The 26,961-nt window shown below is 48.8% G+C and overlaps 2 protein-coding genes across 2 annotated transcripts in view; one reads left to right on the plus strand and one right to left on the minus strand.

Annotated features, from left to right (window-relative positions):
* SAMD11 (sterile alpha motif domain containing 11) overlaps window positions 1–6,694 on the plus strand; it is a 122,873-nt gene extending 116,179 nt beyond the window's left edge. The window contains exons 13-14 of the mRNA XM_086625581.1: window positions 3,565–3,675; window positions 6,446–6,694. Coding sequence (XP_086481707.1) covers window positions 3,565–3,675; window positions 6,446–6,694 — 360 coding nt within the window. The remainder of the gene's footprint in view (window positions 1–3,564; window positions 3,676–6,445) is intronic.
* Window positions 6,695–10,315: 3,621 nt separating this feature from the next.
* NOC2L (NOC2 like nucleolar associated transcriptional repressor) overlaps window positions 10,316–26,961 on the minus strand; it is a 51,451-nt gene continuing 34,805 nt past the window's right edge. The window contains exons 16-19 of the mRNA XM_086625582.1: window positions 26,370–26,483; window positions 21,312–21,447; window positions 13,063–13,203; window positions 10,316–10,530 (exon numbers count right to left, since the gene is read on the minus strand). Of these exons, the coding sequence (XP_086481708.1) occupies window positions 10,382–10,530; window positions 13,063–13,203; window positions 21,312–21,447; window positions 26,370–26,483 (540 nt within the window). The 3' untranslated portion in view covers window positions 10,316–10,381. The remainder of the gene's footprint in view (window positions 10,531–13,062; window positions 13,204–21,311; window positions 21,448–26,369; window positions 26,484–26,961) is intronic.

Genomic DNA, 26,961 nt, shown 5'->3' on the forward strand with positions numbered 1-26,961 from the left:
TTCCCTGACTGGCAGCTACGGAGTGCGAAGCTGTGCTTTGACATCCAGGCTGGCTGCAATCTGATTTTAAAAATCTGCCTCTTTCCCATCTTTGGCCCTTGCTGTCTCTCCCTCTGTTAGCTGCATTAGGCAAGTGTCCTCTCCCAGAACTTATGCCACCCCAGCCATTTTGAGAAAGGTAACGCTCAGCACCCCTGCGTCTGCTGGGACTGCCTGTTAAAAGCAGCAGGTGCGTCTGGCTCTAGGGAAGTGATTCCCTTTAGGTTATGCTGATTCGGTCGTGTGCCGTGGGGAAAGGTACATGCTTTTGCATCCCTCCAGAGGGATGGGGAAGTGGAAATCTGGAATTGCCCCACATCTCCCCCTTCTTGCTCAGGTGACGGGATAATGTGCTTTCAGTCCAAAGGCCGTCCTTCCTCGCCCCCTAACTGTGATGTTAATCCCATCACAACATGCTTTGTTAAAACCATATGAAAAACCAGTGCTGCTTTGGAGCAAAGAGCTGTGCATGCATGTGAGAGGCCGTATTTAGGAACGCTAATGCTTGTTACGGGGTACAGGTAACATTCCCCAAGAGGAGTAACAGAGATTTGGGTTGTGCTTGGGAGATGGATCAAGGTGAGTGGGTGTGTGGAAGGGAGAAGGGTCAGTCTCTGATTATGGAGAGAGGGAGGGAAAGGACACTGGTTAAAGAAAGATGGTGCATGATGGGTGTTTATGGGAGGGAGAAGCAACAGGTCTGCGAGTGTAGAGGGGAGTTCAGGAGCCGGGTTTAGTGAGGGTGATAAGGGGATGGGTGATGGGTTCAGGAGTGTACATGTGTGGGCTGCAGTACGTGTTGCAGAGAGCTGAAGCAAAAGGCTCTAAAACCAAAATAGACAGCTCCTCGCGTTCTCCGTTACCTCCCACCCCAAACTGTGCTCTTGCGCTGGTGGCATTGCAGTTTGTCTGCGTTCCTGTGTTAGGGAATGAAGATTAGAGTTGCCTGGAAGCTTCTGAATTAGGCCGGTAGGAAATGTGCAGAAATCTTTAACACAACCACCTTGCAGAAGGATCATCCGTTTACACCTTCCATGCCAGCTCCTGGTATACCGGTGGGGAAGAAATCAATAGCTTGCTGAGACAAAGGTTCAGCAATCTTCTCAGTGCATTGCAAACAAAATGTTTTACGGTAATGGGAGCTGCTGTAAACGGCCTCCTGTCGTGGCCTTGCTGTGTTGTGTTGTGTTATGTAGGGGGTGCCTGGCTTAAGGGATGATGCGTTTTTATGCCCTATGGGTATATGCTGGACAGGTTTTTTACTATGTGAAAATGCCAGTGTTCAAGGGCGACCCAGCTCTGTGGCTCTGAACTGCAGAGCTGTCTGTGTTCTCCAAAACCACAGCTGCCGGGGAGGTCTGGCACTGGGCTGCAGGCTTCTTCTGCCAGGAAAAGCCAGCTAGAGTTTGGTGGTATGCTGTGCAGTTAGAAACATGTTTCAGACAAACAAGAAAACTTCAGCAAAAACAAAAGTTGCCATTCCCGATTTCAGCCCTTGACAACATTCAGCTTTGTCCCTGCAGTGGCTCAAGACCTGTGGGACACCCAAGGGGAATGCTTTTCTCAAGTTTCAGGCTTTTTGTGGAGGTTTTTAGTGCTGAGCGGAGGGAGGCTTTTGGCTCCCAGCCACGTGGACTTCAGAGGAAGGAAAAGAAATTGGTGTAGTAAGTTTTGCTAGGTCAAAGAGCAGAAATGCACGCTGCAGCTTTGCATGAGCAGCTTTGCTGGTGTCCAGCAATAAAAACCACTTGCAACAGCTCAGCTGCCTTGGCTGTAACAGCCACTGCCACTCTCCAAAGGGATGGCTCTGGGCTACGGTCTGCTGCTGAAAAAAAAACCCATTAATAGTAAATTGAAACTCCCTCCCTTGCCACAGTGTTTAGTAATAATAATGCTAGGCACAAGCCGCTGCACGGAGAGACAGCAGGATCAGGCCCCACAGACAGTTCATTTGGGCCAGCATCCAACATGAGCTGGGGTGTGAAAAAAAAAATGCTACGGAGCAGAGGTGTGGCTTAGTAAGAAAAACCAGGCATCTGACTGACATCTCCCAGAACCAAGGGGAACCCGCTGCCTAAATTACCAAATGATGGCAGTTTACTCTTGAAGTATTGAGCCTGTATGTCCGGAATAAACACCCAGGGGAGACTGGTGTAAGTGTAGCCCTGCTCTGTCTATGAAGAATGGAGCAATAAGCCCGTGTCTGCAGCCCTTAACCTTTATAACGCAGTATGCATTAGGTGGAAAACTCGTGCATGATCCTGTCATTTGTAATAGATCGAGGCAAAACAAAGCATTTTTTTCTGTCCTTAAGAATGTGTTAAAATGGTACAGTTTTGCATGGCTGGGTGTCTCAGAACGTGTTCATGTGAAACTGCCATTTTATAAGACTATACTAGCCCTGCTGTCATTTCTGTGATTATATGTGTGCACATCACCAGGTTCTGCTCAGTCAGCTAACTGGGAGAGAGGGACTTGCTGTATTGTTCATGGAAGCTGGCTGAAAGGCCAGTGCAGTTGGCTCAGGAGGATGATGCCATGTTTAGTGGTACCACTTGGTTACCTCAGTCACTACAGTGGCACTGCAGTACTTATTAGTCCGTATTGCTGGAAACGTTGGGGAAAAAGAAAGGGCCTAGTGCTGAAACAGGTGAGGAGGGCTCATCCTCCCTGATCCCAGTTGGTGTTCTGGGTATCAGGAGTTACGGCCAAACAGCACGACGGACTGCATTCTGCAGGCTGCTCCCAAGTTGTAGGAATGGTTGTAATATGCGACAGGCAAAGGAGGGGGAGACAAAAAAAAAAAAGGTGCAAAACTTGAGTGTTGCACATGAATCCCTCTAACCTGCAGAATGTGCTCCACAGATCTGTTTATGTATTTTGCCTGGAGACTGTTTTGGAAATTAGCAGCTTTGAGAAGGAAATGCATGAACAAGCGAGTTCCTCCTTTTCAATTGCATATGCCTCACTGAAGACTGCAAATGCTTTTGAAGTCTACTGGGTCAACTTTTTCCAAATATCCACAGAAGTGTGAGTGACCTAGGATTTGCCAAAATATAGATTCTTATCTTTTCTCCTATGTCTTCCACCCTTTTTGGAGTTGGGATAGGGCCCCTGGGCATGTCACTCTTCTTTCTCAAATCTGCTATCATGTGCTGTCAGCTGGGCTTACTCATGATGTTGCACTTAGGTCAGCTGTTTTGGTTGCTAAACCTGGGGATGTTCTCCAGAGGAAAAAACCTTCATGTCCCATCCCAACATTAAAAAAAAATTACCGCTTTACCTAAACTGGCCCAACCAGCCCTAATTCACACTCCCACACATGTCTCCTTTTAAGAGTTGGCTCCTAGCTGTGGATACAGGATTGTGTGTAGCTCTTGTATGTTAATATGGCCCTACTTCATCGCTGAGGCTCTTAGAACCTCCCTTTTCTACGGTACCCTTCCGTGCACTGGCAAGACAAGTGCATCAGGTGATATGTCACTGGCATTTCTAAGCCTGGACCTGTGTTCTGGTTTCTTCCAGGTATTCCGAGAGCAGGCTATTGATGGTGAGACCCTGCCCCTCCTGACAGAAGAGCACTTACTGAACAATATGGGGCTGAAACTTGGACCTGCACTGAAGATAAGGTCACAGGTAGGAAAATTTCCTCTGTGGGAACTAGTAGTACGCTTTGAAGTTGTCCCTTGCTGGAACAGGGCTGTCAAGAGACATATTTCTTGAATATAATTTATCAAGCAGTAAATGTTTATTTATTTGTAGTTCTGGTGTCAAGGAAGCTTGATCAGTCCTCCAGAATGTTCCATATCCTCATCTGGAGCCAGTCACATACATAGCTCTTTCAGGAAGAAAACACAGTATTCAGTGCCTGGGGCAGAAGTAAATAGTTCAGGACAAGCGATGGGAGGGAATAACAGGGATGCAGCAGGAAACTCCTAAAATGGATCAGCTCCTGCTAGAAAAGACATGTTAGGCTGTTCCCACAAATACTGGCCAGTAAAGAAGAAAACCAGTGAACAGGTGAGTTAAGGTAGATGGTTTCAAATCAGTCAAACCTGAAAACAGTCATCCTGGATTACCTAAAGAACTGGGTAAAGCCATCTCAGGAACCAGTTGTGTCTTTTTTTTTTCCTAGACTGGATGCAAGTCCTTTTGCTGCTCATATTCCTTGTAACTGGATGGCTCTTGGCAGTTCTCTCTTTTAGCGAGGCCTGAAGCACAAATGCATTTAACACATCCCAGCATCATCTGCTGATTACTTTCCCTCCCTAGTGAGTAATGGACCAGCTCTTTCCTTTCTCTGCTGTGCTCGTAATAGACTTCTGTAACATTTTCTTCTCTTGCTAGTTAAGAGCTTGCTGGTCTTGCTGATGGGCCGTGCCACCTCCCTCCCCTTGTGCTGGTCACTTGTATTTTGATACACTGGAAGTAGAATTCATAGTTGCCTCTTGAATTAGTCTAGTTTTCTCTTTTAGGGGACTGTATTTCCTCCTCAACAGACTAGTTTCCTGGTGTGCCCTTACAGCGACGTTTCTTCTTCTCAGAATACCTTTTTTTTCTCCCCTCTATGACTTGGCTCCCAAGTCCCTGTCTGTAGAGCTCTGCTTTCCTAACATTACTTTGCTGTTCTGCTTTCTCTAGCTGGCAGTCATGGTCATGGTGACTTCCATTTCAGTTGCCTCCACTTCCCTTTGGTTGGACTCAAAGCTAGAACATCTCCGCTAGCTTCTTTTTTTTTTTTTTTCTTCCAATTAATGATCAGAAAATAGCTTCTGACACATGTCAAGAACAGGCTGTTCTACTGTGTTCCCTGGGGGATTATGTCATGCAAATAGTTTTGACAATAATGTGCATGTGCACATACATGGGTTGCACAGATAGTCACTATTCTGGCAGTTTATCTAACCCACAAGCTATACATTTGTTACATTATGTTAAAACAATAAGAGCAACTTTACTACTTTCCCTACAGCCCTCACTGTTTATGAGGGGTCTAATAAAAAGGTTCTGTGGGCAATTGTTCCCTGTGGGTCAATTCAGTAGGAAATAAAACTCTTATGTTTCTTAAAAACAGAGAACGCCAAATAGCTCACAGACATTCTTAGATCGGATTTGGTGGGGGGGAGATGAGATATGGGCTGAAACTAGAAAAACCCTGCTTCGATTTAATCAATAGTGTTTAAAGTTCTATAATAAGGCATGGTTGGGGGGGCGGGGAGTAAGTGGGGAGCAAAAAGTCCTGATGTTGCTAACTGAATAATGCCGCAGTTGTCTGGTTTGAACACAAGCCTGTGTTTTTGTTTAAGCTTAAATGTGAACCAGCTGTGTAGGTGCTGGAAAGTTGTGGGGCCTTTGGCCCTTGCTGGGAGGCAAGAACTGCTTCAGGAGAGATTTCTTTGGTACTGCAGAAGAAGGGAGAGGCTGCAGGCTTATAGTTTCCTGTGCAGTTAACAGCAGCCACCCTGTAGCCAGATTTTTTTCTCTCTCACACTGTCCTCCTAGCCCCCTTTGACCCCTTTCAGAGCAATTGCTGCTCTTCCGAAGCAGGCATCGTGCCGTCCTGCTGCACGGTCCCCTGGGCTGGGTTAGCAACAGGCGGGCAGAAGAGTTCTATCACATTGTCCGTGCTGTGGTGCCTGTTAATGGAATAACAGAAGTGGCAGGAATCTCTCAGCCCTCTTCACCTGAAAAACAGCTACAGACAGGCGTGTTCCCAAAGCCTCGTGTAGCAGAGATGACCTAGGAACTGCTGCTTGCCACCACGGTGTTTCACTCACGAAGGGGATGAGCTGGGGTCCATGAAGGATGACGAGCACTGTCGTCGTTGTCCATGCTGCCTTGCCTTGCCAGGTAAACGGGCTGCAAGTTTCCGTAGTGCCCTGATGAGACAGTGAGCCCTGATTGTTTCAGAGCAGAGGCTGGGCTTGGCTCAGCGTTGGGTTGCACACTTCCTTTCAGCCCGCACCTCAGCAAGGCCTTCAGTCTTCTTCTGGCCAAAGAACACAAAACACATCACAGGAAAAGGGCCTGCACTACAAGTCCCAGCACATCTTTAGCCTGTGATCTAGGTTAGACCTTCCAGCTCCAGTTGTATTTCAGCACCGTACACCAAAGTGCCCTGTATAACAAAGCCAGGGAGCACTACTGCAGGACATAGAGTCCTTTACAAAAAAGGAGAGAGGAGGAAACGTTCCCTGCTCTGCTCTGGTAAGTCACCAAGGCTTGGTTTCTTCTGGTGGATTGGGAATGGTAGCTCTTCTATCCACAGTTCACTTTGGAGTACAGAACCTGGGCTTGCTGCATGAAAATGCAGCTTCTGTGGATTTCTGAAGACAGTTTGTGCACATTGTCATCCCTTTTTGTCCCCCCCTGCATTTATTTCCCCTTTTCTTTTTTATCCCAATAGGTTGCCAAGAGAGTGGGCAGAGTTCTGTACATGGCAGGCTTCCCCATGGCTTTCCCACTGCAACCTCCTGGTTTACGGCCACCCGAGCGGGACCTGCCCTCGGCTGATCTCCGGCCGTCCTCCACGGGCAGCGTGGCCTCCCCCTTCAGCAGTGGCCTGCCCTCTGCCAGCCGCGTCTCACCAAAGCAGGAAAACGGAAACCCCTCCGTCATTGCTGGGATCAATGACACCACGAAACCTCCATCCTAACTGCAGGACAGCTCTTGACTGCTTCTGGGACTGAGACTCAGTTGGACAAACTGAAGGTAACGCATTTTGAGAGACCAGGAGAGCCTCCCTCGGCAGTGTGAGACACAGGAGTGAGGAAGGGAGGTTTTTTTAATTTTTTTGGATGCATTTGCTTTTTGTTTAAAAAAACACAAACAAAACTACAGAAGTTTTAAAAACTGTAAAAAGGGAAGGAAAGAAAACTATCCAAAGATGTACTGAGACAACGCAAGTGAAGAGAAAGAAAATGATTCTAGAGGAGGGCAGCAGCATTCCCATGCGCACCCCTTCTCGCTCACCGGTCCGAGATGGAGAGCTGGGGACAGGGAACGAACGCTTTTCTTTGCCTTCAAAGAAACATGGCTTTCAGGAACTCCTGGGTGTGACTTCAAGCAGGGAACAAGCACTGCTCCTCCCAATGGTACTCAGCACCCCTGAGCAAAAAAAACCCATCAAAAATGAAACCAACCACCTTCCCAAATATCTCCTCCTCCCTGGAAACTGTACTCAGTTCCTCATTCAGGTGTCTATGCATCTCTAGCAACTTTTAAAACAATACCAAAGACAGACAAAAAGAAAAAAAAAAAAGGAAAAAAAAGGCAAGTTCCGGTCCATGTTTACTTCAGTGTGGATGGTACGGCACAGGCAGCTCCGTGCTGTTGCAGGGGCTAGGGGCTGCCTTCCTCCCTGGCACATTGTCCCTTTCAGCACACAGAGAATGGACTCTGCCTGTGCTCCAGCCCTGCAGAGGTGTGGGGTTTTTTTTCATTACATGTTTTGGTTTAAAGAGAAGAAGAAAGGAGTGTGTGCTTTGGTGGGATGAAGGGTCACAGGCCTCACTCCAATGTGGCCCCCTCCCCTTCACATGTACAACAGACTCATTTATACATTTGGGGTGGGTTTTTTTGTTCGTAGGGTTGATTTTATTCTTTTTAAAGCCTTGTTACAGAGGTGGATGTAGTTGCACATTCTGGCCTGCTGTGGACCATGAGACAGATACCTGTGCGTTCCCAGAGGAGGGGGAGGGATGCTGGGGGATTCAGGCTAAAAACAATGGGTAGAGTTTTTACTACTGTGAATGAGATGGTAAATCCTGGGGTGCCCTCCTGTGACTTGTACAGTTGTGAACAACAATCACATGTGGTACTTTTCTCTCTCTCCCCCCACCCCCTCTTTTTTTTTTTTGTTTAAACGTTGCACGTGCTACCGTTTTTCTTACAAAATAGCTTGGTGGTACATTAGCTTCTTTATATTGTAAAAAAAAAAAAAGTCATTATCCATCACATCACGATAAAAATGCTTTCCAGCAATCAATTTAAATAAAAAAGAAAAACACTTAATTTACAAATGGTATCTAGCTTCCTGAGCTCCTTGCAAGTGGTTGCTTTACCCTACAAGTCTCCTTTCTTCCACCGTGTGTCCGCTGGGGCCGTGTGCCTACCGCTGGTGTTTGTTGGTAACTCTTGGTGCACTGGAGCTGCGACATTTCTGGCTTAAAAGCCAATCTGAGGGTTGGTTCACAGCTGCCAAAAGGCAGACAGCACCTTGCCCAGTTTTAGAGAAAGGAGAAAAAGCAACTCCTTTCTCTTTTGGAAGAAAAGGTAAGTAGTTAAAATCTTTTTCTTACAATTCTCATGTTTGCAGCCATATCCCCGGCTCCTGTGTCTGAAGACACAGGCTTTACCAGCCGTGGGAACCTCAGTCTTGAGCACTCCAGCATGAAGCAGCAGGTTCTTTGGCCCCCTCGGAGTGGGCTATAAATGACGATGATAATTACAATAATGATGATGTTAATAAGGGCAAGTCTCATAATTCATGTAATTGCAGTTTGGAAAAAGAAGCCCTCTCTATCCCTATTCCTGCCGCTAAGCTCCAAAAAAGACATAACAAACTTTGAATGAAGCAAACGCTCCACAACACTGTACTAGAGCAGTAATTACCTGTGTGGTAAAGATGTCTGGAAGCAGGAAAGGTGCAGCGCTCAGTGTAGGACAGGAAGAGCATAATTACCTCTTTACGTACACCTAGTTGTTATCATTTACACATTGGGTGAGAGGGAGACCACTACCCTGCTACAGTACATTTGGGGTTTTTATCTGCAAAAAGGCAATGTGTGAGCTGTGCTGCTTCTGACTCCAGGAAAATATAACTTTAAAAAAAAAAAAAAAAGAAAGGTTGTTCTTTTAAAATGTTCTAAAAAAAAAGCATCTTGTCCTCTTGTGATGTGCAGGAGTAAGGATGCCTGGAGAGGAACATGTAGGCAGAAGGTCAGAGATGACCATGTCTGTGCAGGTAGCTTGAACAGCCCTAGCACTGACAAATAGCCCCTGACCTCACTGAATGGTGGCAGAGAAGAATAAAGATCATATTTAGTCCTGGCCCTCTATCTTCTTTTCCAAAAATCTGCATTAACAAATAACAATGCCATTGACAGGCACAGTTAATTATCAGGAGTGATTCCATCAGCTACGCCCTAAGAATACTTACCTTTTCCTACTCCTCTCAGCAAATACCCTCTATTTCCAGTTTATTTCCCAAAGAAATATGTTTCCTAGCTGCCAGTCCTGCAAACTAACAGTGGTCTCAAGAGAGAAGCTGTTAATAGTTTCCCAGCAGATCACGAATTGCCCTTACCCACCTTGAGCTTACACAATGTCCTCCCACAGGCAAGACACAGAATAATGAGCTGCATCTAGAAGCCACCCCAGTGATGCTGTGGTTGGCTTTGCAGTCATGAAGAAAGGCTGCATGCCCAAGACAGCCTGCAGTCATCACTACTGTTTTCAGGACTCATAGAACAAAATGATGGTCACTACCAGCACCAGCAGCTAGGACTGGCCCTAGAAAGAAGTGATTTTTAATGTCATTTTTAGGTCTCTAAAAAATGTACGGGCTCAGACTTGTCCCTTGTTTTTTGCTAAGCAAATGTATCCCGTGCAAATCCAAGAGCCATCACAAAAATGAAAGCATGTATGTTTCCTACATAATTAGTTTTGCCTCTTCTTATTCTTGCCTGCCTGCACAACCTCCAGTCTTCCCCCCTCCCCTCCATATCCTAAGGCACCTACTTGAAGTTAACTTCTTTAGCATACTTACAGCCAGCTTGAGTGAACTGACTGAGCAGCTCGAGATGTTCCTGATAAAGGCTTCCATTTGCAGTGAAGATACAAAGCTCTGAATCACTCCATGCAATCCTTAAGAACTTCTTGGCAAAAGGGAGGGTTTGGTGAAGGCCCCAGAGCAAACTATGGGGCCACATGGGTGGCTGGCTGAACAGACAGGAGGACTCTTAGACAAAAGAACTTGTCCTGCCCCTTGGGCAGCTCACTTACACCCCAGCAGGAGCTGAAAATGAACCCTGTGCTATTTAAAGCAGCAGATTTTAACGAGGGCTTTTATTACGTATGCTGAGCAGTTTTACTCACTTTGACATGACCACAATTTTACTGTTACCAAAAACATCACTGGTAGAAAAAGCCTGCAAGTCCAGGTAGCATCTCTGCTGTGTTGCTGAGGAAGTCCTTGGTAGCACCTGGGGCTGGCCTCCCACCCTCCATGCTCCCAAGCTCTTACCGCCTCTGAAAACCAGCTACAGGTGCTGAAGGCTGGGTGAGCCAGTATGCAGTAGCTCTGTAAAGGATAAGCTTGGAGAGGTGGCTGTGAGGGTGCTCAGTCATCATCAGAGAAAGTTAAGTCCTCCACAACGTCCTCTTCTCCTTGGGCTAGCTGTTCGAGGTCAGATCGTGACATCCCACGAGTGCAGCTCCTCTGCTTCTGTGACCCTTGGGAGACCTGAGCAGCTTCCTTGCCTTCTTCCTCTGTGGGTGGAAAGAGTGAGAGATGTAAATCCTGCTTTACTGGGAGTGAGAGTGAGGCAAGTCAAGGCAACTCATTGCTAATTAATCCCAGACACTCATTAATTTATCGGCGCCACTGCAGCTCCCGGATAGCGTTGAGCGCTGCAGGGTGCTCGGTACAGCACTGGCTCTGGAGTGCTTGGGTGAGAGGAGAGGCGACCTACCTAACTGGTGCCTGAGGCAGAATTGCAAAGAAAGAACCAGGGGGCACAGACAGCTGGTGCCTCCAGACCTTCAGCCCTCACAGCTCACGTCAGTCTTCCTCACTAGAGATGTCAGGCTGGGCATTAAGAGCTGTCATAGGTAACTGCAAAACTCCCAAATATAAAACTAGCCCCAAGCTCCCTCCTTTTTGAAATGATATTTTAATAGTGGGGAGCACAACTGACAGCTGGTTTATAGGGGCTATGCAGGACTGTGCATGTCCCCATTCCCAGTGCCCTTCCCTCTCATTCCAGAAGTGTGGCTTGAGCTTCCTACACCTTGTTGCCAAAGACGCAGACCATCTTTCTTAGGCTCTACCAGCAAAGCATCTGCTCAGCACCAATTCCTACCTCCGGTCTTATGCCCACAGCCTCCCGCAGGTTGTGAAGGGTGGCAGCAGCAGCAGCTGTCGGACACGGCTGCCTCTCCCTCTCTCAGCACTCCTTGCACCAGCTGCCAGGCTCCAGCAGTTGAGCCCACTGGCCAGAAAGGACAAAAAGCTACCTCTGGCTGCCCACATCATTCAAAACCGCACTGGTGACACCGGGGCATCAGGACCAAAGAAGTGCCTCACCGGGCACTGAGAACATTCTGCCCTAAGGCTCTGGCCTGCGGAAGGGTGGGAAGCTGCCACGGACACAAGCTCCTCGCTGTTCCATTGCCTGACCAGGCTGCACGCATGTGTGTTTTGGTAAAAAACACAACAGGAATGCTCAGCACACAGAGCTTAAGACTTGGGAGGGGCAGATCTGCCTGTCTGCCCTGCCGGATGTCTGAAAAAGTGCCACAGGCCAGGAGCACCCGGGCTACACCAGTGTATCCAGGCACTAAGAGAGACTCCTGGCTCTGCACTGTGCTCCTACAGCCCATTACGAGTGAAGGAAGTGAGGTTCAGAGTTCCTGCTCCCACAGCCACCAAGGAAGGGTGCTTTTCCTTCGGCTCGTCTGAGTACTCCAGTAGGCAGAGAGGGAAAATGCTCCCTCTTTTTCCTTTACAGGATTGTCAGAACATGCATCAAATACCCATCTATTCTCGGGGCTGAGGTTTGGGCGTGCATGCCAAGCCACAGCCATCTGCCATGCTAAATCAGTCAGATTTTGCTCTCACTTGGACTCCTTCCCCCTTCCTGCTCTCCCTGCTCCCCAAACTAGTAAGGAAATCCTGCACACAGGAGCTTTTGTGGCTGTTCCCCACAACCACACATCACACCCAATGGCATGCTGAGGAGCAGAGGCTTGGCACTCTTATACAAAGGCCTAAGCAAGTGGCACACAAAACCCAGCAAAGGCACACCACAGCAGCCAGAGCCCCTGGCAGGCGCAGCTTCCGTCTGCTAACTTAGCAGAGGGCCTTGGCACACACAGGCAAGACTGAGCCGACCGTGGGTAACTGCACTGCTGGGGTGCTGGGCAGGCTCTCTGGCTGGCTGTGGCTCTGTGCAAGGAACAGAAAGGGAAGCTGCTCTCTCCTCAGCTGCAACAAAGCCTGGCTTGGTGTTTAGCACAGCCCCAGTGGCACAGCTGGCAGCTTTCTCGGTAGCCATTTAGACAGCTGTACTTATGGCCTGCTAGGAGCACGCGGAACTGGCAGCCTCTCGTGCTGACACCCACCACTCTTACCAATTCTGTCTCTGGGCAGCAGCTACTAACTGGCAGAAGGGATCAAGCACAAAGCAAAGCCAGCGGTTCTAGCAGGGCCTGTACACACACTGGTGAACACCACTGTTTCAGTGCAGAAACCTCAGATGAATGCAGGACTCAGACAAGGTCTCCTACCAGCCCTATCCTGGGAGGAGCTGTTGAGAAGCAGCAACTAAAGGGTTACTCCTGTGCAGCACCCCATACCCCAGGCACTGCTCAGATGAAAAGCAAAGTGCACCCTCCACACCCCCATGCATGTGTAACCTGTGGAGAGTCTTGAAGCAAGCTTTCTGTACCCCGTTGGAGTGGGCTGCACTTCAAGAGTTTGTTTGAGCCTCTCTGCAGGAGGCCCCTGAAACGAGATGAAAGGGACTGGTGGCTTGTTAGAGCAAGGCCTGCAAAGACCTTAACCCTTTCACTCTCTTCTCAGCATAAACTCAGAACTGTCAGGTCTCCCTGCCCGGGGGTGGGGGGAGTGTGTCTGTGTGTAAAACTCCCTCCTGACACCCTGCAGCTCAGAACAGCAGCACAGCAAGACACGAGGAGACAGTTCCTTTGTAGGGGAGCCCCTAGAATGCAAAGGAGCATTCAGTTACCAGTGCTTCTTTCTAATAATTCCCTTCCCCTTTGCCCAGCTGCACTACTTACCATCTGAGTCACTGTCGTCTTCCAATTCTTCCTCGTCCTCCTCGACTTCATATTTTCCCTCTTCTTCATCATCATCCTCACCGTATTCCTCGCTGCTTGCTTCTGAACTGTCATCTGACGCTTGCTTGGCTTTGCCTTTACCTGCAAGTATTTCCACTATGTAAATGGAACCATAAAGAGCAGCACGCAAGCATACAGGCAGGCAGTATGTGCAAAGGGTGAAGTACCATCATCGCAACATTCATCCTCAGGAGCACAGTCATACACACACTAAAGGGCAAATTTACCATATTTCTCCAAAAGCCTTGTTCCCCTTGCACTAGAGGCCCCGAGAAGGATGCGTTTCATTTCAGAGGCATCTGCTAGAGGCCAGAAAAGCCAGGACACAGAGTCAGAGCAATCACCTCAGAAGCCCATAGCAGGGTTTTACTGCTAAAGCCCAGGATTTGCTGCTAGCTGGTATTTATGGAGCACCACTGGCGCAGCACCCAGGCGTCCATCATGAAGATACCTGTCTGCCCTGCTCAGAGAGACATGAAAGCTAGGAGAGGAAGACGGACAGACAAGCATGATAAGAAGAAACAGACCTACTGAACAGACATGAGAAAGGAGAAAGAATGATTCATGAAGCTGAGACCAGAGAAATGTTGGTTCCACTAGAAATAGTGCCTGCGTATACTCACCTCCACCCTCCACCGTTTTATGTAACTGAAAACAGGGGTAGAGTCTCTGGTTCAGGGCAGCCTTGTAAACCTGTCTTAGTTTTATTCCTTCTGTTAGTCACAGCAAAAAGGTCTAGGAACAGACATAGCTGCAGGTTCCCTCTGCAGAGGGCTAGCCAGGTCCAAGGGCACCTGGGAGGAAGCATTAAGAACTTCCAGGTGCTTGGCCTGTGGGAAAATCATCTGCCTGAGCCTCTGGAACTGGACTTCTTTTACTCATGTTGAGTTCACGTCAGTGGAGGAGTGCTTACTCCGCTCTCTTCCTCTCCAGACAGCATGAGTGACCAGGCATTTAAGGGACAGAATACAAATCCTGTACAGAGCGAGCAGAAGAACCGGCTGCTCCTTGCCTCCTTCCAGCCACCAGCCCTGAGCTGAGCTCAGCTCAGTGCTGCAGGTTGCCTGTCCTTGCTCGCAAAACTGCTAAGAAGCTATTTTTTCACATTTCAGACCCTCTGCTTGGAAACTGGCTGTATCTCTTTCTCACGTTGTGATTCTTGGGCCCCACCATGGCATCTATTTTTTGCCCCATCTTCCCTCCTCAGCAGCTGACCTATGCTACTCACTGGACTGGATACAGAGCCATTAATAAGCTGGCTGCTAGCATTCCCAGCTCCCCGCCATCGCCCTGCTCACTCTGCTTCCATCCATCCATCAGCTCTGCCAGCATGCAGCCTCTGTGCAATTGCCTCCCCCGAGGGATCGGAAGCTGCATCTCACGGATGGAGCGCTCTCGGCGCCCGCAGCCATGCGGAGAGCAGCCGTTCCGCAGGAGATGGAGATGGATTGCGGTGCTGTTCACCGCATCGCATCATATTGATGGGCACCTGAGCAGCTCAGGCAACAACCGTGAGGGGCACACTCTCATCCATCCAGCAGCACTGGCAAAAGCACCGACAGATCCAGCCACCAGCTCATCTGTGCGTATGCAGAGAAACGAGCTGTGGGCAGGAGTTGGGTATCGAGCCTTCGGGTCATTCTTACGTGCCATGACACAGGCAGGAGGCCACTTAAGAGGAATTTATTGAATTTCTCCACTCCCCTCCCTAAGCTCAGCCCCTGCCTCAGCCCTGCGATGTACGCACCCAGGCCCCAACACAGCCTTCATGCAGAACCCAAGCTTCCACCTCCTGAGGGAAGTGTATCAGCAAGACTCCAGAGATGATGCTTAGGGTGCTCTGGTTAACCAGTGCTTCTCCCCTCTTCCTCTAGATCCTCAAGCCGACAGCCCACAGCAGGAATTTGGCCACCGAGAAAGGCCACGATTCTTCTGCTAGGAAATGAGAATGTCTGACCTCTCCTCCTTCCACACCCCTGGCCCCCGCCCGTCTGGCATTAAATTGATGTAATATGATTACGTGAGGGATAAACGAAGAAACCTGTTCAAGTTCATTAGAAGCACACCAACACCTAACGTGGACAGATCACTCATTACAGCCAGGCCCGGAGAGACGCTGCAGCCACGCTCCCTTCTCGCCTTTAATTGCCTCATGACGAGGCAGTCCAGCACCTCTTTCTAAGCCATTAATAATTTCCAGGAGCTGCCGCCTTTCCTCCCAGAGATCTGTCAGCTGGTAAATGAGAGGAACTCATGAACCTCCCCACCCCCACCAGCGACACACAGACTGATCAAATCCATGCTCTTTCCTCCCCATCTCCTGGCTCCTTCTGCCCTTGCCTGCTCCGGGGGTTCCTGAAACGTGCAAACTTGTTTCCCTCCCCTCTTCAGACCTTGCACAGACCCAAGCAAGGGCGTCTCTCCTGCCTGCCAAATGCTGTCTCCATTCCAGAGGGCAGCTTGTCTTGATGTAATGGAACTGTTTGCGTTCACCACCTTTCCCACCTCCCTGGGGAGGATGCCGGGGGTGTGCAATCCTGCTGAAACAAGCAAGCAGCTTTCAGCTCCACCTGCACAAGGCACAAGTGGGGGAAAGTCTCCCCTCAGATCCACAAGATCAAAAAACGATTGCAAATTCATCACTTTCCTTCCTTTTCCTGCGCAGCCATATCTGCTGCACGTGTCCATACACTGCTTGCAATTTATTCCTCGGTCTGGCTGCACCACAGTCCTGCCTCAAACCCCGCTCCAACTGTGCCCAGACATCCACCCCTCTCCTGCCTCAATTATTACACCTGAATTTTTCATACAGACTCACGGAGCAGGGGACTCCCCCTCCATAGCACCTATGCAGCAGCACCCCCCACCCAACGATCTCGGTTGAGGTCTCCCAGTGCGTTGCAAGATGCGCTGACATGGAGCTAACCAGTGCTCCCAACTTCCTGGTTCCAAAAGGAGCAGATAACAGAGTTGTGCAGATGAACTTGCTGACCGAATTCCAAAGTACTGTCCACCACTCTGTCCGTTCCTTCAAGAAGCCCTAAAATAAGCAGAACTGCTGGTACTGACAGAGCAGGGGGCTCAAACCCAATGAGACTTCTATAAGCATGACACCAGACCCAGAAACGTTTGTTACTGCGAGTCTTGCTAGGATTCAGAAGACATTCATTCATTCATGGTTGGATTCAGCAAGGCCTGAGAAGTGTGAATGAAGATTCAGATGGTTGAGAGGCTTCTTCTACCAGGGACTTGTGGCCTTCTGCAAAGGCTGAAGTTAGGGTTGGGACTCAGGAAAGAGAGGCTGAAGACCTGCAAAGCCTACGGAGCTAGGGAAAAGGCTGCTGCTGTCAAAGATAAATGGCTTATCACAGTTTTGGCTGCTGTGGGGCTGCTAAGGTTAAGGTTAAGGTAAGGAAGGATCAGAGAGCTTAGCTACTGGTGGGTCCTGCAGGACTGGAAGGACTAGGAAGGCGGCCTGGGCCAAGGGGAGCGATGGCCTGCTATCAGCCTTTCATCTCTGGCCTAATGCAAAACTGGGGTTAGGACTCAGAAGACAGACCTGAGAGACAGGTTTATGCCTGGATCCTACGTGGTCCGTTAAAGCAAGCTGATGGCTGTAGCTGGCACAAGAGGCTGATAAGTGAGTTCAGTGGGCAACAGCCTTAAAGAAAAAAAAAAAGCTTTTTTCAAATAACGTCTAAGTTAAAGCTGTGGCATCTCTTACTGTGTTACCAGAGGATGCTGTGGAAGCCATGTGAACAATGAGGATCAGGCACAACCCGGGAACCGGCAGATTCATCAGTGGATATGAAACAAAACAGTGTCTCCACAATCCTCAGTTCAGGAGATCTCGAAGCTGCTGACTGCCCTGTAACCTCCTCTGCCCTGAACATACTTTTTCCTCTTCCCTGGTACCTCCATATACTGCAAGAGCACTGGAAGCGTTTAGCTTGCACCTACATCTTCATAATCTGCCTGTAACCCCTCTCTCAACACATGCAATTATATCACAGCCCTGGAGCTGAAGGCTCTAACACCTGGCTGGAGCTGACTTTCACCTCTGAATCACTCCAAGGGTACCTCCAGGAGCACCTGCCCTGTGAGAATCCACTACCATAATGTTATGCCCACACTGATTCTCCTCACAGGAACCTATCCCATCCAAATCTGCTCCCCAGCCCATGCTGCAGTTTCTTTGACTTTGTGGGAAATCTATGATGAGGCCCCTCCTTGCCTGCTCGAGGGATGCTGTTCCGGGAGGATTCTGGAGGAGGTGCCTCTGCCAGATGCCGCTGCAGCTCCTGCTCCTCCGAGGGAAGAGAGAAGGGGCGGCTGGTTTCCATCTGGGAGCAGCACAGACTGGGGCCAAGGGCTGTGCGAGCTGCGAACGCCAAACTGCTGGTGGCCATTTCCTGCAGCGGTGCCCGGGGCCAGAGGCAGCAAATCTCCCTTCTCTGCTACAGCGCAGCTGAAAACAGTGGAGGTGGGGGTGGAGAAGAGGAGGTGGCTCAAACAGAAGGGAAGGTAATGCATAACTGCACCAGTGCTGCTGGAGGACAAGAGGATCTGTGTGTTACCCCCCTCCCATGTGCAGGGACGGTTCTCATCATCTACCTGTGGTCTTCCCTGGAATGAGTAATGGCAAACTGTGAGAACAGGGAGCTCCAGAACCTCCTTAATGTGGGAAAAAAGTGCCTGGGATTGGAAAGACCTCTTCAGAAGCCTGCTCTGGTCTGCAAAATACAAAGGTCTTTGAGGTAGTTGGAAGTTAGTTAATGAGCGAGATGTTTTGGCTAGCAATGGTTAACCCAAAAACTCTAGCAGCTCTCCAGGCCTACCCTCTTCCAGAGATTAGGGACAGTGCAAACTGAAATCAACACTTCACCGATGGAATACTTAATTTCAATCAAAAGAAAAGGTGAGGAGGGCTTTGAACAGCAGCTAAATAACAGAAAACTGATACTTTCCTGGCTTTTATCAGGCAATTTTCCACTCTTGTGAATTTGGTCTGGGACCTGACAGGCCCAAAACAACTACTAATCTGAAGACAAATGTCCTGTCAACACAGGAAAGATCCTGCCAAGCCAAATGCTCTGGCTGGTAAGAGATGGAAGCCGTTTTCACTACGCCTCTATATGCAACATCCCACCAGAAAGCCACAATGATGCTACAGCAGTAGCAAATTCTGAAATCCAGACTTTTATTGTAATCATCAGGGAGAAGAGAGTTTTCCAGATCAGGACAACCATCCTCACAAATTTAACCCATGGGGTTACCTAAGAGGATGAGTCACAGCAACAGACCACTGCAACTATCCAGCTAAGGCTTTTCTGGCAGGGAATTCCTTCCTTTCCAGAAGTCACTCCTTCCTCTTTCTTTGTAGATACCTACATATGCCCAGGACTCTTGAACCAGCTTTTTCCAGCAAGAACTCCAAACAGAGTTTTGGGTGCCGCTGTCAAGCCTGGCTAATAAGGAGAGCGTGGATATGTCTGGGTACAGCTGAGCCTCCTATTCTTTTCCCACATCAGCCTTGGCATTCCCAAACCATGCCCCTGCTTCCATTCCCAGACCAGGGAGGGTGTAGCCCACCAACCCCATTCTCTTCCTGCCTACATCTGGAAGTAGTCCCATATCCCCACAACACGTCAGTGTCACAGTTACTTTCATAGCATCAACCTGTCTTGGATCAGGTCTCTCTCTGCCACTTTTCAAGGAAGTCAGCATCACTGAGCATTCTCAGCTGTATTTTTTGTTTTCCAGCTACACTTCTTGTTTTCCTCTCCCAGAAGGTCCATTCAGTGCAGTCTTACCTTCCTGCCTAGATTTCTGCCATCAGCTGCTCAGTATGTCTCTTTTGGAAGTAGTTTCAGGGTGATTCAAGATGAAACCAAGTCCTTCCATTGTCCCATATTCTCCTTTTGCCTTATTTGAGGAGAGGAGATTGTTATGCCTTCAAACCTCACAGGTAAAGAAGCTGCAGGTCACTGCAGCTGCAGGGCCTCCCAAATACCCTTGCATCTGGCCACCCAGTAGAACAATGGCCACAAAGACAGGGAACTGCAGCAAATGGAAGCACTGGCTTCTCTGACTTCCATCCACAGCCAGCCCTGACAGTTACTGAATGCAGAGCGTGGCTGGGAACATCTCACACCCCACACAGAGTAAGAACAAGAGCTCATTGTATGCATCTCCCAAGACACAGGCGCATTTCCCAGCCTCCCCGTTCCCCGTCCCCTTCCCACTGCGGAGTCACATCATTGCCTGGAGGGGACTTCACCCTGTGCTACAGTACAGGCACAGCACTTTGCTGTCTCCACCCAGCCTCAGGACCCATGGTGGGGCTGAGCACAGTTGCTCCTTGAGAGGGAAGCTGCCTTCAGGGCCTGTTGCCTCTCTCCACAAAACACCCTGCTAAGAACAAAGGCTCTGGAGAGGGAGCTGACCCAGGAACGTTGGAAGGCAAGACCCATTGCTAACACCGCAGCAGGCAGACGCACACAGCAACTAGATACTGCAGAGTAGATACCGCAGCTGTGGGACTCAAACAGAGCAGGGAGAGTGCTTTGGTATCACGTGGACCTTAGTCCTCATTTGCACTCTCTTCACAACGTATGTCAGCCCCTTAAAGCTGCCAAAGAACCTCATGGACAGATGTCACAGGCACACACGCAGGCATGGGGGTAAACACCGTGCCTAACTAGCAGGTCGCAAACCTCCACGTTCAGCAGATCTCCACGGTGAGCTGGCAAGCACCAGCAACAGGGTAGAAGCTGCGTACCTTAGGTGCCAGCCAGCCAGCTGCCATAGACCTTGTACTGTATCATCAGTAACATTCATCACAAGACGTGCCTCATTAGGATCCCAGCGTACATTCAGAAGTCCATCACTCCAAGAAATCTCCCAAGCGTACATAAAGTCAGGTCCTGGGAGGCACAGGAAGAGACTCTGGGTTTGCCCAGCGCCCAGCAATCTCTCAGTTCCTTGGTGGGTCATGGGCCCACTTTTGCTCTCCTCCCACTCTTTGCTGAGTCACCTACAAAAATCCACTGACTTCAACCTCAAGCTATCAAACAAGAGTTTTCCAACCGTTTCTTCCTCCTGTGTCACAGAAGCCCATGAAGGACACGATGCTTATCGGTTCTGTGGTAAGTCTCAAGATTTATCCTCACACCTTACAACGCACACAACAGACTAGGACTTTATCCATACATTAAACCTCCAAACAAGAAAAACCTGTATTCCTGCAAGTCGTCCTGCTACATGAAAGACAATGCATTTAGAAAACCTGTGACATCCCAGACATTCCAAATTAAAAAAAAAAAATCGAAGTTTTTCCTCAAACTATGTGGTGAACTTCTCAGGCAGGTTCCACAATTTACTGTGGCCCTCTCGTGGTCACAGCCAGAGAGTGACATCACTCCATTTTCTCTAGAGGCTCTAGACTTTCTTGGCTTTTCAAGAATACTTGGAACGTCAGTCTCCATAAAATAAATAAATCAGAAGTGCATGCAAAGAGAAAATAACCATTCTGTCATCAAAGATCCTTGTTCTAGTAGCCAGCTGCTACAATAGCTACCGTTGGCAATGATGCATACAGCAAAGACCCAGCGTGCTGTCAGGCAGAACACCACTCTTATAGGCATGGCAACAAAACATGGATTTCTGCACCTCCACTCACAGTGCAAAAAGACAGCCAACATTTTTACATTCTCCAAGCTGAGACTTTAGCCCAGAACCTGCACAGGTGACAAGCACAAGAAGGAGAACTCACTCTTTGGGAACTACAATATGAATCATGGCTGCTACTTTGAAGCCTTTGAAAGCAGGATCTGTGTTCTGCCAACCATCCCCTGGTTCTTGGGCTATCATGTTGAGGTCAGTGTCTGTGACTAAAGAAAGGTGCTAAGGGCAGCAGAGAGTATGGGTCATGTAAAGAAAAAGTAGGAGTAAGGCTTTAAATGAACAGGAGTGACAAAGTAGGAGAGAAAGACAAAAGCCTCCCCACTACCTTCTGTCTGTCACTTTAAAAAGCCTTCAAAAGGCATCCTGAGCTCTCTCTCTCCCTAACAGTGTATCTTTTGAACCAAACATGGCCAGCATGCATCCCCCTTCAGGCAGGGCTGTACTGACACACATCATACAGAATTCTGGACAAGGAGAAGGTATACCCAGCCCCAGTCCCATACCTTTTATAGGGAATCCAACTTTCTCTTCATCAGAGTCACTGTCCAAGTCAAAGAGGTCCTTGAATTCCTTCTTATCTTCCTCTTTTCTTTCATCTTGCTTCTTACGCTTAATTTCTGGGAAGTTCAAGTCTTCAAGCTGGAAAAAAAAATACCAAACAAAGTAAGAACAACCTTAATTTGTACTTTTAAACATAAAATGCTGAGCTTGAACACAGGAACTTGGCTTTGCCTGGTACGTGCACTCCACACTGCCAAGAACAGTTGGGTCTGCCTGCTGCCAACCAGGGGAGCAACAGGTAAGATTTGTGAGTCAGTTACAAAGGTGAATGACACCTGAAAAGCACCACTGCTCTATTGATCTTTATCTAATAAACTACTTTTGCTAATGGGCCGGCCACTGCTGGTACCTTAGCATGGATAAAAACACGAGACATCCATGACAAGTTGGCTGTCCTAGATCTCTGGACTGAAAGCCATGCAGGCACTGTCAGCTTGGGCAGCCAAGCACAATCAAGCCAGACCATGCTGGTAACCTCTTGAAGCAGCAGCTCTCCACCAACGCCAAAAGCTGTGACAGCTATAGCAAAGGCACTGTCTTTTTGGCTGCAGATTTCAGCACAGTTAAATGGCAAGGTGCTGGAGATGCTTAAGGTCTGTCTCACCACAGCTTCCAGGGTTGCTAGCCCTTATGGAGATCAATGGGCCAAGAGCCTCGCTGCTGCAGACAGCCAATATCAATGCCATTAAGTACTTGCAATTGACACCACCTCACTGCTCTTTACACCTCTCCGGAGGGGGATTAGGGGGAGGATTTACTTGCAAGGGCTCAGGCCAGCAGGGCAAAGATAATCAGAATGCAAATTAAATCCCAAGTGCTCTCTGAACATCAGCTGCCCGCTGCCTGTGCCTGGCTGCACACCTCCTGGGAAGCACTCATGCATTAGCACACATTATCTTGCTTGGAAACATTCGCCCTGCGAGTAATAACTCATTTGCTCTCTCCCACCCGTCAGACCACCCCTCAACACACTCCTCTGACCACATCCACTTCAAACCTCCTGTGAGCTTCCTCCAGCGGGAGCAGCAGCAAAGCACAGTCCGTACAGGAAGGCAGCTCTCAGCAGACAGCGAGTGAGAGGATGGGGATGGGGGGAGAGACAATGAGAGAGAGAGAGAGATGTGCGTTTGCTCCTGCAGCCAATTCCAGCAATTTCTCCCAGCCTGTTTCACAGTTATGGCCCCCAGCTGGGCAATATTGATTCTGGGAGCTGAGCACTTACAAGTAATAACCTGCAGCACCAGGACGGAAATTCAGAAGCTGGCCAGAGAAGGGGAGAGGGGAGCAAATCACCAACCACCATTTGCAGGGTCCTAATTTTAAATCATCTTCCCACCTGCCCTTTTCCACCATGAGATGCCTCTCCTTGCACCGGCCCTGCAGAGACCTGCTGGGAAGTCTCTGTGCTGGGAAGACGCACATGACTGGCTTTCCAACCAGCAGTCATTGCAAGCCAGAGAACAGACTTGGGGAGCAAAACGCAGCAAGAGCAGCAATCCAGAGTCATTGCCAAACAGCTGCCCTCAGCTGACCTAACGACATGCTGTAACCATCCTCTTTCGTAGGGTGGTTATGCTCTAGCAAGTTCCATCATGGGGCAGGGGAGCTGCTACGGTGAAAACATTTTCCTTAGCCCCTACCAGCTCTGGTGGACAAGACAGGCCCATGCTTCATTCCTCTCATCTGTTCTGGCATATAACTTTATGGAGGGTGGGAGGGCAGAGGGAGATGCTCCAGAAATAAAACACAAAGGTCTCAGAAGCTAAAACATATCGGCAGCTAAGCTTCTAACCCAGCACTGGGCTGTGATCACAGACACAGTCCCAGTATCTGATCCCTCTCAGTTCATACATTCCTTGCCTCTGCAAGTGCCTCAGCCAGGTCATGCTGCCATCATCCCAGCCTCAGGCAGAAGCACTGGAGCTTCCTGCAGCCCAAGACCTGGACCACCATGTCCTCCCTCAGTAGCTCCATTTGGGTGAAGGCCTCTCATGTCCCAGAGATGGTCACTCCAACAGGTACCAGGCACTGTTCCTTGTGGCATGTCATCAGTGTGACTGAGGCAACTCTGGGAGTCTCCCAGTCACAGGCAGCACCTTTGGGCCTTCTGTGCCAAGAGCCATGATACTCTGCACTGTCCCTGTCTGGCAGCATCAGTAGCTATCACTCTTCAGCAACAGCAGCAGTTAAACAGCAGTCCAGCACTGCCTAACCAGGAAATAGTTGAGGTTGAAAGTGTCACAAACAGAAGCAGAAACCCAGTTTTGAGAAAAAACAACTGCTGCCTCAATAGCCCACGTCCCTCTTGACTAGTCCTGCTCTCCATGACCCCGGTCACTGTTACTGCTCAGCAGCAGTAAATGAAATGCCAAAATCATCCCAGGTCTTATTCTCCCTCTTCATGGCTCCTGAGCATGGGATGTTTCCATGGAACACATCACTTAGTAGGTTTAAAGCGAAAATTGAGCTGTGTATGAGTCAAATGTTTCATGTGTATCATGTGGAACAGCCCTCTCCAGTTCTCAAAACTTCTCCAATTCAAGGGAGCAAAAGAGAAACACTTATCTCCATTGTGAAAAATTTCTCCAGTATCCTGTGCAGGGCATGCACAGCAGGGAGCAGTTAGCTGGGACTTCTTTGTATTTTCAGACTGCCTAGGAAAAGCTCCCATTTCCAAAGGCAGCCTACAGTTTTGGGTGACATCAGTACTGGCTGAACTCAATCTGAGCATATCAAAAAGGACCTGGTGTTGAGTCACGCCGAGTTGTGCTACCTCCAACTTTCTGAGACTCCACAGGAGTGCCTTCAAGATGGGCACCTCAAAATAAAAGCGCCAGAAAGACCTACTGGCTGTAGAGTGATCCCAAAGCAAAGGAATCAAGACTTGTACTGAGCCAGAGCTCACAGATACAGCCTGTGTTCATCACACAGTAGCAGTAATTAGGTAATTTGGGGGCCAGTCTCTTAATCCCCAGCTAGATGGTTACTATCTACTGAGCCTCACGAAGCCGATTAGTCTACATCCCATTAAAAACCATTGGGAAAAGCAAATGGAATGGGCAGACGAGGTCAGCATTGTTATATAAGGCAAGCTGCAGCTCATAGCAGCTGAGAGCCAGGCTGTTTTTTTCTGTTATTATTTTTTCCCCCCAATGGCTGCTAATGGGACATGGATTTTCCCAGCTCTAATGGGCCTCATGGTGTTCACTCTCCTGCTGGGGCTCACAATGCTGCATCATTAAGCTGGCAGTCCCCACCGAGAGAGACAACAGTCCCATTCACCAAGCAAAGATGTCAGGCAGCCACAGGCCTTTCGAAAAGCTAACTCCAAAGTTTGGCTGTCTCTACAGTTTATCTGTTCAGCCCTTTCTCCAAGAGAAAACAGGTCCCTGTCACTGCCCTTCAGATTTCCCCCAGTTTCAGAAGTCACCCTCTTGAGCCTTGCTATAGGAAAGCAATCCCTCTCAAGGGGACCTCTCCACCTCAGCTGGTCCTGGCCACCCCAAGGAGCTCCAGCTCCCCTCCTCCCTTTAACATGAGATGGGGGCTTGTCTACACAGAGGCTTGGTCTCCTCTCCCCTTGTGATATTTGCTTCAGTACCAGCAAAGTGTCAGCTCACAGCAGCAGGGACAGTTTTGGGGAAGAGATTGGCCTCACTCACAGTCATCTTGCTGTTTCTTGGCTCCCCCGCTGTCCCAGTCTCCTTTCTGCAAAGGCCACATTCTCCTGCCAGGTTTGCACAGAAAACAAGTGTGCTTTTTGTTCCCTCTGCATGGCTGTCCAAGGGAATTTCAGCCTCCTGTCCTTATCTCAAGCTAGTACACAATACTAAGCACTTCTAGGATCTCCCAGGTCTTCTACCATGTTCTGAGACTTGGCTCAGAGCCAACCATCCTCAAGTCCCATTGATTATTTTAATTGTTCCCCATCATAGGCTGGAGACACCAATTATATCTATTTCCTGCTCCCTGGCCAAGAGCCTAGCTCAGCCACTTTCACTGCATTAGCATCGAGACAGCTTTCCCTGCCTTCTGCATCCCGGGAGTGCAGTGTCATGAGGAGTGGCCAAGGAGCCTTCCCTCGGGCAGGAGATGTGGGAAATGGCAGTCCGAGCACATCTGTCCAGACAGTCAGTCCCACCTCACAACCAGCCACCCTCACCATGGGAGAAAATGCAAACCAGAACTCATCTCTGATACTCCCTTTGCTAAAAAAAAGAGGCACCTTCCCCTCTCTACTTTCTTGCAAAGTTAGGTTTTAGCATGGCAATCCAGTCACATTCTGCAGCGCTGGAAAAAGAGCTAAAGGCCTACACGAGCTCAGCCCATTCTGTTTTACTATCAAGAAAGCAACGTAATTTGCAAGAAATGATGCAAACTGTCTAGAGCAACGTGAGAAGGCCCACGAATGTGTGGATGAACACACAGAACCAGAACCATGTGTACAATCTAAACTTCAAAACTACATCACATGCTTGTTCCAAAAGTAACATCCACGATGTTGCTGGAGCCCCAGCTGCTCAGACACAATCAAATCTTTTACCCAACCTACTGCTGCCAGCACACAAAATTACTCTATTACTACTTTTTTCAGCTTCCTACCCTCGAATTAAAAGGCTCCTGTACCAACGGGTCTTGAACAGCATGAGCCTGAACAGGAACAGAGGGAAATTTACCCTAGTGCTACTTCACCATATCTCACCTGTCCTCTATTAACTTGAGCAAACAAACAGGCTACAGGCACAGAACACAGATGTTGCTCCTGGAGATCCCAGTAAGACAAATCCACAAGGAGCTGAACACACTGGCTAGGCTGCCGTCCAGCCACACTCATGCTATTTCCAAGAACGCCCAACCTACACACTCACACTGCCCAAGCCAATTTCAGCTCACACCACTGGAGCTGGTTTTGACCAGTCACTATCCTGCTGCCAGGACATGGCTCTCTTGTCTTCCCACGGCACAGATGATGTTCAGTAAATTAGGCATTTCATTCTTACTCTTTCTTTGCCACTGATTTCCAGTTGTATCTCCTTCTCTCTTAGCTTCTTCCACTGAGTATAATACTTGGTCAGAGGTGTTCCCTCCTCTTTGATCTGCTTCTCCCATTGTTCCTGTGGAGAGAAAGGGTGCAAATTTAACAAAGGCTTTCAAAGCAGTTTTCCAATACAACGTTGGCAAATGCAGGGAGTCAAAAGCAGAGGTTAAGACCCTTTCCCAAACCACCTTTTCACAGCTTCTGGGAAGGAAACTGGCAACCATAACTAAGAATGCAAGCAGGACTAAATGTGAACTCAGGCACGATCATTTAAGCAACTACTGAGTCAGGAGCAGTGCAACTGACCACTCTCCTTTGGTAAAGCAATGCCTGGGCACTGCAAGGAGATCAAAGCAAGCCAAAAGATGAAATGGACAGGTTGGCCAATGCCACGGCGTACTTATGCAATACCAAAGCACAGGATACCAATGGCACTGAAGGGCAGCATCAGGTCGTCATAAAGGAGCATATGGTGGTGCATAAGATGCTTTAGCTTATGGAAGACCATCAAATTATCTCAGCATGTGGCCTGAAATGTGGGTTCCCAGATTCCT

Source organism: Tauraco erythrolophus, chromosome 23 (assembly GCF_009769465.1).
Source record: "Tauraco erythrolophus isolate bTauEry1 chromosome 23, bTauEry1.pri, whole genome shotgun sequence".
Lineage (NCBI taxonomy): Eukaryota > Metazoa > Chordata > Aves > Musophagiformes > Musophagidae > Tauraco > Tauraco erythrolophus.